The sequence below is a fragment of the Pocillopora damicornis genome, chromosome 9 (assembly GCF_964200805.1).
Source record: "Pocillopora damicornis chromosome 9, jaPocDami1.2, whole genome shotgun sequence".
Taxonomy (NCBI): domain Eukaryota; kingdom Metazoa; phylum Cnidaria; class Anthozoa; order Scleractinia; family Pocilloporidae; genus Pocillopora; species Pocillopora damicornis.
Window position 1 is genome coordinate 11,725,696 of NC_142678.1, and position 14,617 is coordinate 11,740,312.

General features: G+C 39.4%; 1 protein-coding gene across 3 annotated transcripts in view; it reads right to left on the reverse strand.

The window, feature by feature from the left end:
- Positions 1-1,625: 1,625 nt before the first annotated feature.
- LOC113676542 (telomere-associated protein RIF1) overlaps positions 1,626-14,617 on the reverse strand; it is a 29,164-nt gene continuing 16,172 nt past the window's right edge. For all 3 annotated transcript variants that reach the window (XM_089181899.1, XM_089181898.1, XM_089181900.1), the window contains 19 exons: positions 13,928-14,032; positions 13,673-13,822; positions 13,214-13,444; positions 12,064-12,224; positions 11,496-11,556; positions 11,201-11,296; positions 10,641-10,747; positions 10,043-10,106; positions 9,833-9,865; positions 9,091-9,267; positions 8,213-8,311; positions 7,964-8,043; positions 6,911-7,000; positions 6,797-6,825; positions 5,160-6,208; positions 4,607-4,741; positions 4,237-4,440; positions 3,354-3,504; positions 1,626-2,779 (listed from right to left, as the gene is read on the reverse strand). In XM_089181899.1, the coding sequence (XP_089038025.1) occupies positions 1,950-2,779; positions 3,354-3,504; positions 4,237-4,440; positions 4,607-4,741; positions 5,160-6,208; positions 6,797-6,825; positions 6,911-7,000; positions 7,964-8,043; positions 8,213-8,311; positions 9,091-9,267; positions 9,833-9,865; positions 10,043-10,106; positions 10,641-10,747; positions 11,201-11,296; positions 11,496-11,556; positions 12,064-12,224; positions 13,214-13,444; positions 13,673-13,822; positions 13,928-14,032 (3,852 nt within the window). In that variant the 3' untranslated portion in view covers positions 1,626-1,949. The remainder of the gene's footprint in view (positions 2,780-3,353; positions 3,505-4,236; positions 4,441-4,606; positions 4,742-5,159; positions 6,209-6,796; positions 6,826-6,910; positions 7,001-7,963; positions 8,044-8,212; positions 8,312-9,090; positions 9,268-9,832; positions 9,866-10,042; positions 10,107-10,640; positions 10,748-11,200; positions 11,297-11,495; positions 11,557-12,063; positions 12,225-13,213; positions 13,445-13,672; positions 13,823-13,927; positions 14,033-14,617) is intronic.

Here is a 14,617-nt window from a genome sequence, read left to right on the forward strand (position 1 = left end):
AACATCGCCAATAATCTTGAGGACCTAACCAACGTTTTTTTATAGTGCCTCAACTGCATTCATTGACGAACTCTAAATTAATTAACTTCATCTTGCCCCCTGTAGGGAATATTTCAATTCACAGCGTGATTAATCCAGCACCAGCTCTTTGTTCAAAGTAAAGATATTAGGTGCGATACACCTTGTATACTGAAACAGTAAATTGCGTTAGCCTGCATAGCAGGCGTAATTTTGACGAGTGAGTGCTCAGTACCTTCTTGACGAAAATTATTGCCGCCCTCTTTGATGTAAATGGCCGCGGAAGGGTGGGAAGAGAAAGAAATTTGTACCAAGGGGGCTTTCGTCGGTCAAAAATATGGAGAGAGTAATGGTGAGACACCACATTGTTAATGTTAAAAAAAATTTCACCAAGCAATTGAGTTTATTGTCCTGTTAGACCAGTTTTAGATTTCTTTCACTTTTACTTATTTCTCAGAAAAAAAAGAGAATTTTAAAGACGCTCTTAAAATGTTTTGTTAATCTCAGCCTGAATGTTCTCATGGAAAAGGCTCTTATATAAAAACAAGTGTGTAACTCACCGTTTCAGAATAAGCTAAAACAACTATTCACCTCAGTGTCGATGGCTAGCTGTTGATATTTACCTCGCCGCCTCGCAGCTCGGTAACTGTCCACCATAAGCAACCTCCGCGTCGGTAAATAATTGTTAATTTTATCGCCATATAACTCACAGAAAATTGTGCCATCATAAGTTATCTTACTAGACCAACAGACAAAGTGATTTTCTGTGGGTTTTCATCTATTCATTGATACCTCTGTGAAAATGTTTAGAGAGCACTCCAAAAGCTTCAGATACACCTGCCTTCAGCTCGCTCACTGAAAGATTTTTCTCGGACGTGATCTTTAACCCCGCGTGGGTCATTACGCCGATAGAAAGTGGTCTTTTGCTTAACATATGTACGGTTCTGACCCTTCTTCACCGGGATCTTGAATTTTAAGGACCTCGAGGTCTCGAAAAAAGGCAAAAGCAATACAAGCAGGTTATTTTTAAAACATAGATCTGACTTTGGGCTATTTAGCAAGGCCAACAGTTGATGCTGTTGTTAACTGATGCGCAACCTACAGAAGTAGTAATTTCTATCCCCTGAACCGATATGATTAAGTTGGAGGTTAAGCAGACTCGAATCAATTTCATTCAGTTTCTTGTGTAGGAAACTGTTTTTGGGTTACACTACAAAGCCAACATGAAAAAGTAACTTCTCCACAGACTTGAAGACCAGACTTGAAGTTCTCAATTCGTACAATTATCTTACTTTTTTCTGGTCATTGAAACTTTGAACACTACCTTTGAAGAGAAAAGTAGATCTCTTTCAGTTAATCTTCCCTAGGGTTAGGAAGAATGATGTCTACTGGCAGAGGCTGATGTCAATTGACGGGGAATGAGGAGTTACGATTGTATTTTCCCTTACTTTATTACAAAGTATTTTTAAGAGACCTTGGCCTAGATTGTGGACTCGAGGTGGGTAAATCCACGAGATCTCGCCAGATATGGTTGTCGGAAATTAACAATCGACCGTTCTGGGAGTTTCATGGGTCAAATGTAAAAAGGAAACCACTTCTTCATAACCTTTAGACAACTGCAAATTTTATCGAAACATGAACTTAAAATCGAAATTAACAATTTTGAGAAGTTTTCCGAATATATAGTTATTTTCATGTGCTTATGTATTGATGTTAGAAATAATAACTTCTGATAAACAAGTAACAATTCTTTCCAAGACAGTTCTTAATAAAGAAGGATTTGAAATCCTTCAAGGTCAACACAATCCTCTATCTTTGAGAATACCCTTAGTAAAACACCACCCGCTTCTAATTTCCAACTCTACGCACAGTTCGCTTTCTCTTACATAACCATATGAGACCGGCTACCGAAAGATTCAAGTTTATCACACTTATTGAATGTCTTGAACAGCCCGTTTCTTAGATCTCGGTGATTGCCAACGCCCCCTCAGAGCCTGCACTACGACCGACGTGACATCCGTCAGGCTGTGGTGCGCCTCAAAAATCTCCTCACTTGACAATGCTTGTAAAACATCAGGTGATGCAAGATCTTTAAGGGAACGTAAACAGTTACAAAACCTCTCTTTATCACTGTCTCCTCCGATAGATGTCGTGGAAGCAGGGGAATGATCAGTACTCTCCTGAGCCACCACAGCCGTTTCTTTAGGTTTGGTTCCCTTAATGTTTATATCCCCTGTATCTCCCGAATCTTTCTCATCAATTTCCACATTTTCTTCTGGATATGACAGCATTACGTCGGTTCCTTTACGCTCATCGCGCGATTCTTCACGTGGAAATGGCTCCATTAGTTCACAACGAGTTTCAACTTGAGGGCGAGAAATGTCAGCGGTCGCTTCGATAACGTCAGAGTCATGCGCAGAACACCATGACCCCGTGGTGCTCGCCTCCATCCCCGTCTTATTTGCTCGTGCGTCAACAGTAAGTAGATCAATCACTTTTTCATCATCGACGAAGACAATTTTCGCCTCGCTTCCCTCTGGCCTCACATCAGACGCCATTTCTTCGGTTTCAACAACCAATGCTAGATCGGTTTTATTCGACGAGCAATCTTCACTGGGTTTAATCCCTTCCATCTTAGACTCCACAGCCGTTTGCGTACTTTCTGTGCCGCCGGAACTCAGAGGGTCCTCAACTATTATTGGCTTCATTACAATACCAGCCTCTCCTGGGAGATGCGCATGTTCAGAGGTGGCTACATCTTCTGTTGCGAAGAATTAAGAAAACACGTTACTACGCTGGTCAAAATATAAATTACACCTAGAATTGTAGGCTTCGCATACTGTAATTAGTTTTTGCCTTTGTCCTATCTGAGACTAGAAGGGATTGGGCAGGTGAAGGCATTGAAAAAGTTAAAAACGAAATTTTTGGAAGCAACAAAGAGAAACTGAGACCTTCAGTTTTCTTGGCTTCCTAAAAATACAATGAGACAATTTGTATTTACAAACGCTGTGAGAATGTGGTAACAACACCAGACATACTAAAGAACGAAGGTCTACTTTAGAGTTAAGTTGAGTATTACCCAGAAAACCTTTCACACACAACGCTTCTTTTGAGATAAAAGTAAAAATAAAACAAAAGATTAGATTTTTCTCAGTCGGATAAACCCAACAGCATTTACAAATGATGACATTTGAAATTTCTTCCCAATCCTTTATGATTTATTAGGGCTAAAGCTATCATAAATTATTTGTACAGACTTGCAGCTCTCATTTCCGATAATCCATTTTACTGTAGAATCTTTAGATTACCTAACTGGATCATGGGACTACTCTCACCTTTGTTTTCATTCTCTTCCTTCTGAACAACTTCTGCCGTTAACTTTGCCACAGTAGATTTGGAATTCCTCCCTCTTTGAATTTGATGGAATCTTCTTAAAGCTGTCTTCAGTGTTGGTACTTTGGGTGATTTGATGGGTAGGTTTTTTACCTGAAAAATTACCTCTTTTAGCTTGTCTTGTCATCTCGTGAAACTCAGTTGTCCTTATTTATATAAGGTTTGTAAAAACCTTGTGTGACAATTTCGGCGAAAGCTACGGAGCCCTTTTTTAAAGAAGTACCACTCTCTACGTTGTGAAAGGAGCATGGAACTTTTACGGCCGGTTATTTAAACAAAGTTTAGCTGTTGTTTAACAAAACTGCGTTCTAAACTATCTTCAGTTCCGCTGAACCTTTTATCTGAACATTTAATTTTGTGAAGAGTGTCATGAGGGGCGAAAACTAACAATGGAATGAAATTTATTGAATCAGATCAACCCTCTCATAGAGAATCCCTGAGGCCCACTGCTTGTGTAAAAACGCGGTTTGGGTTAGACCTCGTTTAAACGACCGGCCCTAAGAGTTTTTACGATAAGCTGACTTATACATGTACACGCATTTTGATCGGTTCTTCCTTATGATCTATTGTAGGACATTAACAACATTTTACTTTTTCTGTCACATAAAACAAATAGCTTCCATATTGCTGTGGGTCTTTACGCCAACAGATCACAGAAGACCTCAAAATGTGGTAAAAACATCAGTGACACACTTGGCTGTGCATCACGAAAAACTTTTTTTGTTCTCACTACTGGTAGCACATTGATTGAAAGCCCCGATGTACGACTTTTCTGAAGCAAGTAACTAAAACACAATGCATTTCTGGTGGTTCTGTTTGTATTACCTGCTCCTCTTTCAAAGCTGACAAGTTTCCAATGGTGTGAATATTCTGCGCACGCACCAAGTGACCCATACCACGTGACCAAGACATGGTGAGAATGGAGGGAAGAATCTGTTCAACTGGCACTGTGCAAGACACAAGATCTGGGAACATGCAGTCGGTGGAGTCCTGGGCACTATGGGCGTTGCTCGATGGTAAAGGTCTCCGCTGAAATGAATTAAGAAAAAAAAGAAAGTAATTTAGTGATTTAGTTATGAGAATTTCAAAATTTGGTGTTAGATCAAGGTAATAACCTGTTTGCTGGATAATGTGTGGATAGAAGAAGGAGAAGCTACTTCTAAATAATTTCTGGGAGTTAAAGGGAGTTACGTACTTGCTTAACAGCGGTGAATGGAGAAGAGCCCGATGTTTTAAGGTGTGAAGCAATGGTAGTTGGTTCAGCGGTTTTTTCTTGCAAGTCTTCACAACTGTCATCTTTAACAGGTAGAGCAAACGAAACTCTTCTGACCTTGATAATCAAAATAACAAACAGAAAAAGCACAATTTGGTTAGCGCATGAGACACAACACAGCAACATCATTTGCAGATTAATATTCACTAGCAAAAACAGAAAGATCGCTTAAACCTTGCTTTTTTCGTTCGTTACAAAACAAAACCTAAGTTTTGAATAAAACAGTTCTTGTCAGATGGGTTGACAACTACCTAGAATCGAAATAAGTTCTAACGATAATCAGAAATATTTTAAAATTCCGACGAAGTCGTCCTTGAAAAATAAAAAACGAGAAAAATATCGACTCAAGAAGAAATGGTGGAATTTCACTCTTTAGAAATTAGGCCGTTGAGGAAAACGCTCTCCTTTACCAATTGACAACACCTGAAAATACTAGATGTGTAATAAGATAAATAACAACATTAATTATTACTACCTTTCCGGGAGGGGAGGGTGAGTCAACTCCTTGCTTGATCGCATGGTATCTTTTCAAAATACCAGTTGTGGGAGAAACTCCCGGGGAATTTCTTCCGCGGAGATTCAATCGACACGGACTACCCCCTGCTGCAAATGGACGAAGGAACTTGCTCTTAGCGTTTAAGACTGGAGACGAGGTTTCATCCCTCGTTACACCAGCGACAAATGGCTCAGCGGGTTTCTCCATGGGTGTTTGGTCACCCAGCTTTTCAGTCTCTGCCAGTTGCTGACCACTGAGCATAATTCTGCTGATCTCTTGCTCTGTGGGCTCTTCTTGTGGTTTTTCGAGCGTTGGCGTCATCTCGATCTTCTGTTGAAGTTTCCTTCTCGTTCGCCCGGCAACTGGCGAAACTTTCGTCTTAGTTATTGGTTGTTCTTCAACTTTCACAGGCGAATCAGAGTCGAAAACTTTATCTTCTTTCAGAACATCACTCTCAAGTTGCGTTTCCAATGCCGTATCAACGTTTTTACCATCAGAATTCCCTAAATTATTCTGCTCTCTTTTCGAGTTTCTCTGAATACTTGCCCTTGTTTGAATTAAACCTGGTAGAATGGAGTCGGGCGGGATCGTGATTTGTCTAAGGGACTGAAAAGGGGACTCAAAGCTTGGCGTTTGTGACGACGGTGTGACGTCAGGTGACATCACTTCGTCATCACTGTCCACCTCATCTTTATCAGTTTGCTCTGTTTCGTCGCGCAGGTTTCCATCTTCATTTTGGGAAGATTCCACTAATTCGACAATTTCACATTCTATTCCTTCGACCTCTCTATCGGCTCCTTCACTGATCTTGTCTTCCATTTCTACCCCATTTTCTTTAGAGTCTTCGCCATTATCCATATTTCTCCCAACTTTATTTTCCGTTGTTGCCCTTTCAATGGCCTCCGCTTTGTTTTCGTTTTCGCTCTCGCTTTTTCCTGTTCCTCGCACATTTGAGCCAACCTGGAGCTCTTCCTCGTTCTGACAGACCAATTGTTTCTTGCTACCAGGCGACTGAGGTTTTTCTTCTTCTACAAAGGGGAAGAGAGAAAACACATTAAACAATTTTTCGGTCGATTGTAGCTATTAGTCGCCCCTTGCTACCAGAACTAATTTTGCTTCTATTATTCTACCCAAAGCAGCTAAGAGTATTACTAATCCTCTGAATGGAATGCCGCTAGGTCCACCAATTCATCAAAATTCCTTAACAGTTTCCTGATTCCGACTGATACTCTTGGGCAGAGAAGGGAAATGTAAAAATTAAGCATCTTGTCCAAAAGTACAACGATATGACACGGCCGGGGTTTGAATCCGGACCTTCCAATTTGGTTTCCAGTCCGCTGACCACTAAATCTCCGCGCCACACTAAACAGTAATGAAACACTAAGTTTGATTGGCTGATTAGGAGAGGATTCAACAAAAATGCTGGAGTTTCATTAAGTTTTAAAGTAAATGGCGAAAAAGGCAGTGCAGAAGGCTAATGGAAGTTCGTTTTTTAACATAACATCATTAATTTCAGAGTAAGTAGGCGGCGATTTCGTTTGACATCCAAGGAGAATTCCACCGGTTGCCAGCTCTCACGGAAACCCTTTAAAATCATCCATAAAAGAGAAGCTCACCTGGTGAACTGTTTGGAGTCGTGTCACCACTATATGGGAGAAATGAAAAAAAGAGCTTCTTGGTTATTGTGACACCTCACACTGGCCTACAAGAAGGAAGGAATGGATACTCACGTGACATCTCCATGTGACGTAAGAGTGAACTGTGAAAATTGTGAGCAGTCTTGTGAGTGGTCAAGCGCATTGTAGAGTGCAGGAACATCACTGTAGTGAGGAATAAAAAGGATACAAATTATCAAGGGTCCAATGTGCTAAAAATACGTGGTATATTTCATATGTGGTGAAGGATCACGTCTGTTAAGTCTGATTTTTTTTAATTTTTTCGATAAAATACTCTGATTATTACCTTGTAAAATTAAGGGTTTATTACCAAGGTAACAAAATTAAACAGTACTGAATAATAATAACAATAACAAAAATAATCATAACAGTACAGGGTGTAAATTGAATTACATCCACAAAGTGTTTCTTCGTCCATTGTTTCAGAGTCGAATTTGAACTTTGGGTGCTAGGTTTCGAGGAAGAAGCAGTGGAGAAAAACCCTCAGAGCAAGGACGAGATTCAACAAAAGACTCCACCCTCATGTGATGTCAGGTTTGGAAATAAAACCCGCTTCATCGGGAGGCACGAGCTCTCATCATTTTGCCAACCCAACTCCCCATCCCTTGACCATCCCTGTTCTTTATAAATAACGTGTACCATGAATATTTTGCCCGAGTTTAATTTTACGGATTAACGATTTATCATGTAATGAAACGACTAATTTCTGACCAAAATTTCTGATCGGATCGATTTTTTTAAAACGAAAGTTCCAGAAGCTAAACATTAATAAGCAGGAAATATAGAGTCATTTTTTCAACCATTTTCTCTGGTTTACAGCAGAGATGTTGCACTGGATTCCTTCAAATCCTCAAGAATAATACATCACTACCCACAAAAACTGACATTAAAACGACATGAAACGAAAAAGAAAATACCCCTATCCCTTCCCACATCTTGAGTTTGCTTGTTTGTTTGTTGACGTTTTTCAAAGGATTAGCGGGGTTTTATATTACAGATTTATATTATTCAAGTTTCACGGCCTTACAACCACTTCTTACGTTTCACTTTTTAAAAACAGTGCACAAAAAATTTTGCAAAGAATAATCCACGTTCTAATTTTTTTACCTTCTACTCCGCATGATTTCTTTCTGATGTTCAGTAAGCACGCACTTCTTTTTCGGAGAAGGGGCAATCCTGACGTATTCCTATAGACAAGAAATACTCACTTCAAATTATATTATATGTCATTACTTTTCAGCGGAGAGATGGTTACAGAGTCAATCACAATCATACTCGTTATGTGCACACTGGTCACGAGCATAGTGGTCACGTGTCACTGAAATGGTCAGCATTCCCCTACAGATATCGACCAACCTGGTCATCGTCGTCGAACTTGGACAGCGGCAATTTTCTCCTCACATGCGTATTGGCCGGGGAATTTCTAGGGCGTCCAACTTTTGGTGAGCGACTTATCTGAATGCATGAAGAAATTACAGAAAACTAAAGACAAACTGGAAGCAGTAACACCAAATACTGTATTCATCCTGATTTTATCACTTCCTTTGAGTAGACTGTTAGTTCTAACTCTCTGAAAATATTGGCATTGAGGCATTAGCACCACCAAGAATGTCGAAAGACTGTTGTGTGGAGATGTATTCTCGCTTGGTATATACTGAAACAATGGATAGCGTTGAAGGCGCACTCTGATTGGATCCTCAACTCCGAATATCCTGTGCTATTCACTTCCAAGCAACTCGCGCCCGAAGATATTGTGATCGTTGCGGAATAAATGAGTGAACATTATATTTTGTGCTATATTATCTCACTCTTTTAGTGTATATAAAAACAACTATTCACTGCAGTGTCGGTGGCTAGTTGCAGATATCTACCTCGCCACATCACAACTCGGTAAATATCTACCACTAGTCACTTTGGTAAATAGTTGTCAATTGAATATATGGGACGCTTCCAACATCCGTGATCGTACCAGCATGAAGTATATAGCTTTGCTCTTTAACTTGTCGGCTCTGTCTTGATCGGTAGAGCATCCGACCAGAAAATCGAAAGGTCCCGACGATAGGGACAAATGTCACACGTCTCTTTATTCGACGATTGAACCTTAAAGCCACCACATCATGAGTAATTTTCCATTTGTTACTATTTCAACTGGAGATGTATTTGCAAATTTTACTGCAAATGTCGATATTCCCTCTAAAAGCGTTCATATAGTCAAAATGTAAACGAATTCTTACTCTTTTAGGTGAAGCATTTTCCACCACTTTCTCGACACTCAAGGCCTTGTGTAAGAAACTGCCCTTCAACTGTGGGGACCCTCCTGAAACTGACGTATGCTTACGGCGCTGAGGAGAGCCTAAGATACCATATGGCAGCGGTTTCACAAGGTTTGCGTGCTGGGTAAGTTCTTCAGACTATTATGATGTTAAGAGAAGAAAAATAGTTAACGACAGATCAAGGGACGAGAGATGCTCATTAAATCTAAGTTGAAGCTAGTCACTCCCAGGAACGACCAAAAGGGAATTTCTCCAAACGATAACAATACATCCCCAGGCGAAAGGGAATATTGCTTGATCTTGCACTAAAGTTTAAGCTAAAATCACACGAAATTAATGCCAGACAACTGTAGAGAACGTATCATCGAATCTTAGAATAACAGGGCTAAAGGAACTACGTTTTTTCTTTCCGCCAAACGGAACGGTCGTTTAATTAACGAAATAGACAAAATATGGAAAGATGTCAAAGTACTAAACCAAGATAGAGAGTCAATAGTTGAAGTAAAAACAGACCAACAAAATAAACCTAGAAAAAAATTTAGCGTGGATTTTTCAAGATGCAAAAACTTGAACTGTAGCATGCCGGAGTCCTTCAGGTATCACTGTTAGATGATAATCTAAATAATGATTGCAAACTAAAAAGAGAACAAGCACAACGGTGAAATAAGGGTTATTAAGGGGAAACAGAAACTGAACTACTTACTTCGAGATCCAAATGTGCGTCTTTGTCTGAAATCTGAATATAACAATAAAAATTTTAAGAAAATATATAACAAAACAAAAGAAAGTTGATCAGAATAAACACGTTTTTTTTTTCTTTCGTTTACTTCATGTTCGTTTCATAGCCACAAAGCACATTAAAATGTACCCTAAATAATCTTCTACGAAAAAATAACCAAGTCGGCAATCGTACCTTCATATTTTCCCAGCCTGGCAAAGTAAGTGACATTTTATCTTTGGCAATCTGAAGAACTGGTCTGGGAAAAAAATCATGAACATTATCAACAGGTGATACTTGGGGAGATAAAGAAAAAGTGTCAGCAAGTTGATTAAAGACCCTAAATTGTAAAAGCTTCTCTGTAGCCGATTGTCGAACTTAACCCTTACAGTTTTGACCAGCATCTAATTTCCTCTTACAATATCACCCCCTGAATCACTTATTAACGTCACGGGAATAAAGGAAATGATTACCAACTGAAGCAACTCTTGATTGTTAAATAAATTCTCCTTCTCGATACCTTAGAAACGTATAGTCAACAGTACGGAGAATATGTACACTGATGTTGGGGTGTAAAGGGTTAAACCCTTTCGAAAACACAGCTAGAACTCCATTACAAGTCAGACCTTTCCCTACTTTCTTATAACTGATCTCCTGGACCAGTTCAAGTTTAAGGTCCCAGAAAACAAACTCTCACAACAGATGGATTGTTGATGGATTGTTATCAGCTATTAAAAAAGTAACCACACTGTCTATTTTGATGTCATTTCCAGAGGTAATTTCTTTTATATACCTTAAGGTTTCAGGATACTCCAACGTTCGCGAGTGAGCAAAAGTAGCATTCCAAAACATGACAGCGTGGTTCTTGATACTCCTTTTAGGATGAACTAACGTCACTTCCTGTTAAGAAAAATTAATACAAAAATTACGTTATTAAACCCTTGGATGAAGGCTTCACTATTAAATAGAAACTTATTTACACTTTCACGCTCCCTATTTCCCAAATTGTCACCCACTATCCGAGACAGTCGGGGATTTCAAGATTTCGAGTTTTAATTTTTCGAAAAATCTGGGACGATCGGGAAATGGTGAATCCCCGATAGTGTGGAATTTTCCAGACAAACTTCCAAGATCTGATTGTTAATTTTCCCCTCTAGCTACAACAACTTTCCTTGTAGATTGGTTACGAGAATTTGCTGTTCGTTCAAGATAATATCTTGCACCTGATAAGTTTGAGTATTCTCACTACCTGTTTGCTAGATAATGTTGGATAATATAGGGAGAAGTTACATGTTAATCACTTTTGAGAGTTTAAGGTTCAAAAGGACAGAATAAAAGCGCTTCATAACACACCAGGAGAGGAGACATGATAGATAACAGGTCAGAGTTGTACGGCCCACCATGGCGGCTCTGTATGCAGGTGAGAATATCAGACCACAGCTTCTCAATCTGGAAAAAAACGACATAGTAATAAACACGCCAGACCAAGAAAGGCCAATCATCTCTCATAATCTTGACTTGAATAAGAACTTTTAATGATTCACGTCTTACCATCATGGGTAAAAATAAGGAGGCAGTACATAGGGTACATACATCGGTGCAAAAAAGTAAAGAATTAAACATGAAAATATCTGAAGTTCTACCCTACCTTTTGAATAAGTCTTGCAGAAAACAGCCTCTTGTCCAAAGAGCTTTCAGTGATTTTCGTGCTGCGTGAGAAAAAAAATCACCACCTTTTGTACATGCAAATCAATAAATTTACTTATTTCCATACGGTTCTTTCTTTGCAATTTCAAATTTGTAACTTCCTTAGGTCCCATTTGATCTCGTTTCCTCATTAAGGGTTTTCTGTGCAAGAAATACACTGTGTGTTTTAAGTCGTCACATACCAGGCATAACCATGGCGATACGTGGCAATTGGGCCTATGGCATCACAGCTCTTATTCATAAAGATTAAAACGTCTAACCATTGGTAAAGTAATCTTGAACACAAAGGAATCAATTTGATTCAAATGAGTGCTGGTCTTGACACTAGCTCAAACACTAGCTCAAACCTCCAACATCGTGCATAGCAGTCCAACACTCTACCAGTTTTACTAAACAGGCAACAGTTTCAAAGCCTCCTTACACTTGCGCCAAGATCGATGATGTCTTTGGTAACACGCAGAAACGGAACCGCTCTGCGATTATAAAAATAGCATCATACACTGTTTTACCTTGTGTGCGCATTCTCTATGTAATGCACCAGAGCAGAGCTCAGAGTCTTCAGAACAGCAGTTATGGTCGCAGTTCCATTGATGTGAACAAACAGGTAAGACAGCTTGTCAATTAAGTTCGTAAGAGCAGCTGCTAGAATACCAAGGGCTTGGTTTGAATCCTAAGACGATAATATAATCAGTGCGTTACTAAAATTTTTAGTATATGATTGGCTTTTTTAAGATTTAGTATACGTAATTTTAAGGCGAGTTAGGTGCAACAGTTGTACTTTTTACGTCTTCTTTCATCATCAACTAATTATCTCAATAAAATTAAAACCTGGAGTAATGGGACGTTCCAGTAATCTGTAATTAAAAAAATTTGAGAGACATTTTCTGAGGTAATCAGCCCTCAGAGAGAGATATGAATAAAGGCGTATCTTTCGGCCCGGAGCGCAGTTCATTAACCTTTTAAAACCTAATTTCTCACTACAATATCACTCCTGAATCACACATTAAGGTAATGAGAATAAAGGAAATGGTCAGCAGGGAAGGAATCTTTTGATTGGAAAACAAATTCTCCTTGTCAGCACCTCAGGAAATATATAAAAAACAGTGTGGAGAATATGCATACTGATGTTAGGGTGTAAAGGGTTACCCATCGAGCTACTGTGTCTCCCATGCAGGCAACCTAACTGTCAAGAGAAATAAAGGCTTCCAATTATTAATTTTATTCTGATTGGCCAAAAGCGTACGGTAAATTTTCGAAATAAGCGCCTCGGACGTCATCTAGCACCAGATTAAAAAACAATCATGTCAAGGACACTTAAGGTCATGGGTAATCATGCCATGTATAACCGCGGCGAATGTTTTCTAAGGGTATTCATGTCAAATTCGCATGCTTTGTATTGCTTACGTATACAGATTCGTATATTTTTACAGGTTTGAAAATAAATTATCAGTTCCACTCACTTTGGTAACCAATTTTTTTTCTTTCAATTTATAATAAAACAACTATTAGATTCGTTTTCTCGATAACGGAAATCAGAGCCTCAGCCTTCAGCTTCGGCTGATAACCCCTGCCTTGACCTTGATTATCCTGGATCTTACAAAAACCTCATCAAATTATTGTTAAGAGTAAGGCGATGAGAGCAATATTTCACATTATTACCATACTGTTCCTCGTTCTCTCACATGCAGACAGTAACTTGGCCACCACGCTAACCATGCTCGTCATATTGCCCATGGGCCGTTGGAATCGTTTATTCCACTTAGTAGGGGTAGTGTTGGGTGACTTTCCTGATGCTGTGGTTGCCATGTCAAACAAACTTGGAGTTGAGAAATCAAGGCATTCTATAGCCACCACAATGAGACTGACAAGCGTGTCAACAAAAACGACGCCCTGAAATTTCACGAAAACAACTTCTATGAAGAAAGTACAAACATGTGATCATCAAAACATCCAATTTTGACTGATTAACATGTAAGGGAGCAAAACTGTACCTGAAATTAGGTAAAAATTGTCAGTTTTCTACAAAAATACAGCGGGAAAATAGAGAATTGCCATTATTAATACTAAGTTAAGTTAAAAATTTACCGTACAATTGTTCCACTGAAGAGCTCACCATACCTTAGATTTCCAGTCACCCTCTATTGTAAGAATCTTTGCGCACAATTCTTCACAGCAAATGTTAGTTTCAGCCGTGGGAACAAGAGCAGCAGCGCGAGAAAAGGAACGGTACAGCTGTACCAGAGTCTTGCCCACCTCTTTGCCGAGAGTCTGCACATGAGAGAAGCATCAAGGCAAAGGAATAAGGAAAAGTGATTCTACGGAAACGGGTCTCCAAGTTTTCAAAATACTAACTAGCACAGCTGACAAGCATACCTGTGGTAAATCTGTATCCAAAAGATGTTTTACCGGAAATATTAGTGCCAAGTACAGAGTGCTGAAGTCATGCTCTAGGGCATCTCCTTGGTTGACATCATTCGTCTAGGATAAAAAGATTTAAACAATGGGACTATGAGCTTGAGATTTCTATCACGTGATAGTCAATGGGTGCGTGGCCAAATTCAACTAATGCACTGATCAATTCGAAAATTTATCGTCCCCAATACCCCCCCCCCCCCGTAACCCACGGATCTTTCACCGTCGTCCATGCCCAAGGGGTGGGAAATTTGAACCTTGCCTGGATGGGGTGGGGAATTTGACGCATGGAATGCACGTGTTTTATTTTCAAGTATGGAGGAGTTTAAAGGTCAAGAGTCCATTTTAACGAGGAAATGGCCTCGATATAAATTTTCACATCGTATAATGACTCTCACCAGCGAAAAAAACCAACGGCGGCACCGAAAGCTCATATGACTTTGCTAAATTCTACAACACCGTTTACCACACAAAGAATGAAGCAATAAAAAATTATGCGTGAGTGGGGCATTGGAATATAATTTTTTCTGGGGAGGGAGAAATTGAAAACACCGATCTTCAACAGTTTAAATGCGCGGGGAAGGAAGGGATGAAGCTTCTAATTGATCGATCCATAATCCCCATAGAAATCAAGAGCAAATATTTTCATTG